The following is a 1,882-nucleotide window of genomic DNA, read 5'->3' as shown; positions in this document are numbered from 1 at the left end:
AATATGACTGATTGTGAGTATCAACTTTCAAAATAATTCACGTTTACTCAAAAAATTTGGAACTATTACTGCTGTACAAAGAAATAAGAAGTTCGTCTTTCTATAAAAATTGTCAGTAACGGGCTGAGAGTGTGGTATCTGCAGCTAGGAGCAGTTAGTTCCAAAAATCCGAAAATCAACTAACACGTTGGATAGGGGAACTAACTCTTATTTTCCGTGTGATTTCGGATGATGTGTTTGTAATTTCGGACAAAACGTGGAACTCAAAAGATGCTTCTGGACTACAAGAACATGTACAAGGCTCGTTCTTCTCAAAGAGAAGTGCACACTTCCAGTGCTTATGCACCTTGCGCGGAATTGTACAAAGATGGACAAATGCATACCATGTTTAAAATTGGTACGTACAGGGTGGACCCCCTCCTTTATTTCGTTTAGACTGTACCGCCTGCAGGCGTGCAGGCAGGCTTATACTGCTCAACGAAGCGTCTTATGGCTCCGTGCGAGTATGCATGCAACCCGCACGCACGCCTGCATCCGGTAGAGTATACGGAGAATAAAGGAAGGGGGTGGACCACCCTGTATATTGGCTACCTGTCCTGTAGAATGCACCAAAAATAAATGATGAGAGTAGTAATCTTAACGCTCACAATATTCTCCATTTAATTTTGCCCGTACCCAGAACTGTACCCAATCCGAGCCAAACTTACCGGATGGTACACTTGCAATACCGGAGGCCGTCTCATCGTCATGGGTTGAGGTAGCCGCGTAAAGCTCTGCTGCACCGTCGTTTGCTTTTTGCAAGGAATCAGCTCCTGCCGAAGCCACAGACACATCCAGTGCGCTTCCCTTTGCGTCTGGGGCAGTGTGTGGTTCCAACGCAGTGCCACCTGTTTGCGGCTCGAGCAAAGCACTTTCTTCTTGAACTGGCTGGGACACCGTGACAGCTCCCAGTGGGCTAGGCGAAGGCGCGCTGTACACGGCAGGGCCGGGGGCAGGCACGTATCGCACCGTTTCTCCCAATACGGCGTCTAGAAACAGTGGTAGGAACATCCTTTGCAATGCAATTTTCAGTTACTATCCAGGCCAAGCAGGCCGACCGCCGCCCAAACAGAGTTGCCTGTGAAGTGAAGATGGCAACTTCGCTTGACGGGAGGGCGGGCCTGCTTTTTCTTTGATACGGACCTTAACCCTCCTGAGGGGTGTTGAAAGGATTTGCCGTGGACGTTTCGTTGCGCAGAGGTGAATCCTAGGCTAACCTGGAAATTCCATGTCTGCTCATCTTTTTCTGGCATGGACAATCGCAAGATCGATTGCATCAGCCCCGCTTTATCATTGCTCATTCAAAGCAGACGGGCGAGACAAAAATAAAACAGGCATATGCAATCAATGCCGTGTCCGTCTGTCTCTGTCCACCAGAAGCAGATTAGTTAGGGACGTGAGATTTTCAGGGTATATGAGGGTTCATTTCTGGACAACGAAACGCATGTGCAACCACCGGGTGGTGGGTGTAACTTGTAGGTTGTAGGATGCATGGCACTGGATAGGCCCTGGGGGACGTCTGCTCATGCGCAATGCGCGTTTTGTCCTTCCATTTTACTTCTTCACCTCCAGCTCTGAAATACCCTATTAGAGTCCTACGGCCGAAAATTTCGTCCGTTTGGCTCTATCTGTAACCATTTAGGCGCCACAGGGAGTTCTTGACAAAAATAAGCGAAAAAATGTACAACCCTGCATGCTTAGTCAAAGTGACGGGCCGTTGACGGGCCGGAGGCCCGTATCTTTGAGTACACTTTTGCACTACCCGACTCGGGTGCCAGCGCCGCAGGCCTAGGTAGATGTATGCCAGGCGCGTCGCAGCGTAACAGTGTTTCGTGAGATATCG

The 1,882-nt window shown here is 49.1% G+C and overlaps 1 protein-coding gene across 1 annotated transcript in view; it reads right to left on the bottom strand.

Annotated features, from left to right (window-relative positions):
* LOC113211427 (mucin-5AC-like) overlaps positions 1-1,882 on the bottom strand; it is a gene marked incomplete at its 3' end in the record, with an annotated part of 53,501 nt that overhangs the window by 27,666 nt on the left and 23,953 nt on the right. The window contains 1 exon segment of the mRNA XM_052273934.1: positions 708-1,028. Within this exon segment, the coding sequence (XP_052129894.1) occupies positions 708-1,028 (321 nt within the window).

Source organism: Frankliniella occidentalis, unplaced genomic scaffold (genome assembly GCF_000697945.3).
Source record: "Frankliniella occidentalis isolate FOCC.00 unplaced genomic scaffold, Focc_3.1 Scaffold315, whole genome shotgun sequence".
NCBI classification, from domain to species: Eukaryota; Metazoa; Arthropoda; class Insecta; order Thysanoptera; family Thripidae; genus Frankliniella; species Frankliniella occidentalis.
The sequence above is the reverse complement of the archived record's forward strand: the minus strand, read 5'-3'. Positions and strand labels throughout refer to the sequence as shown.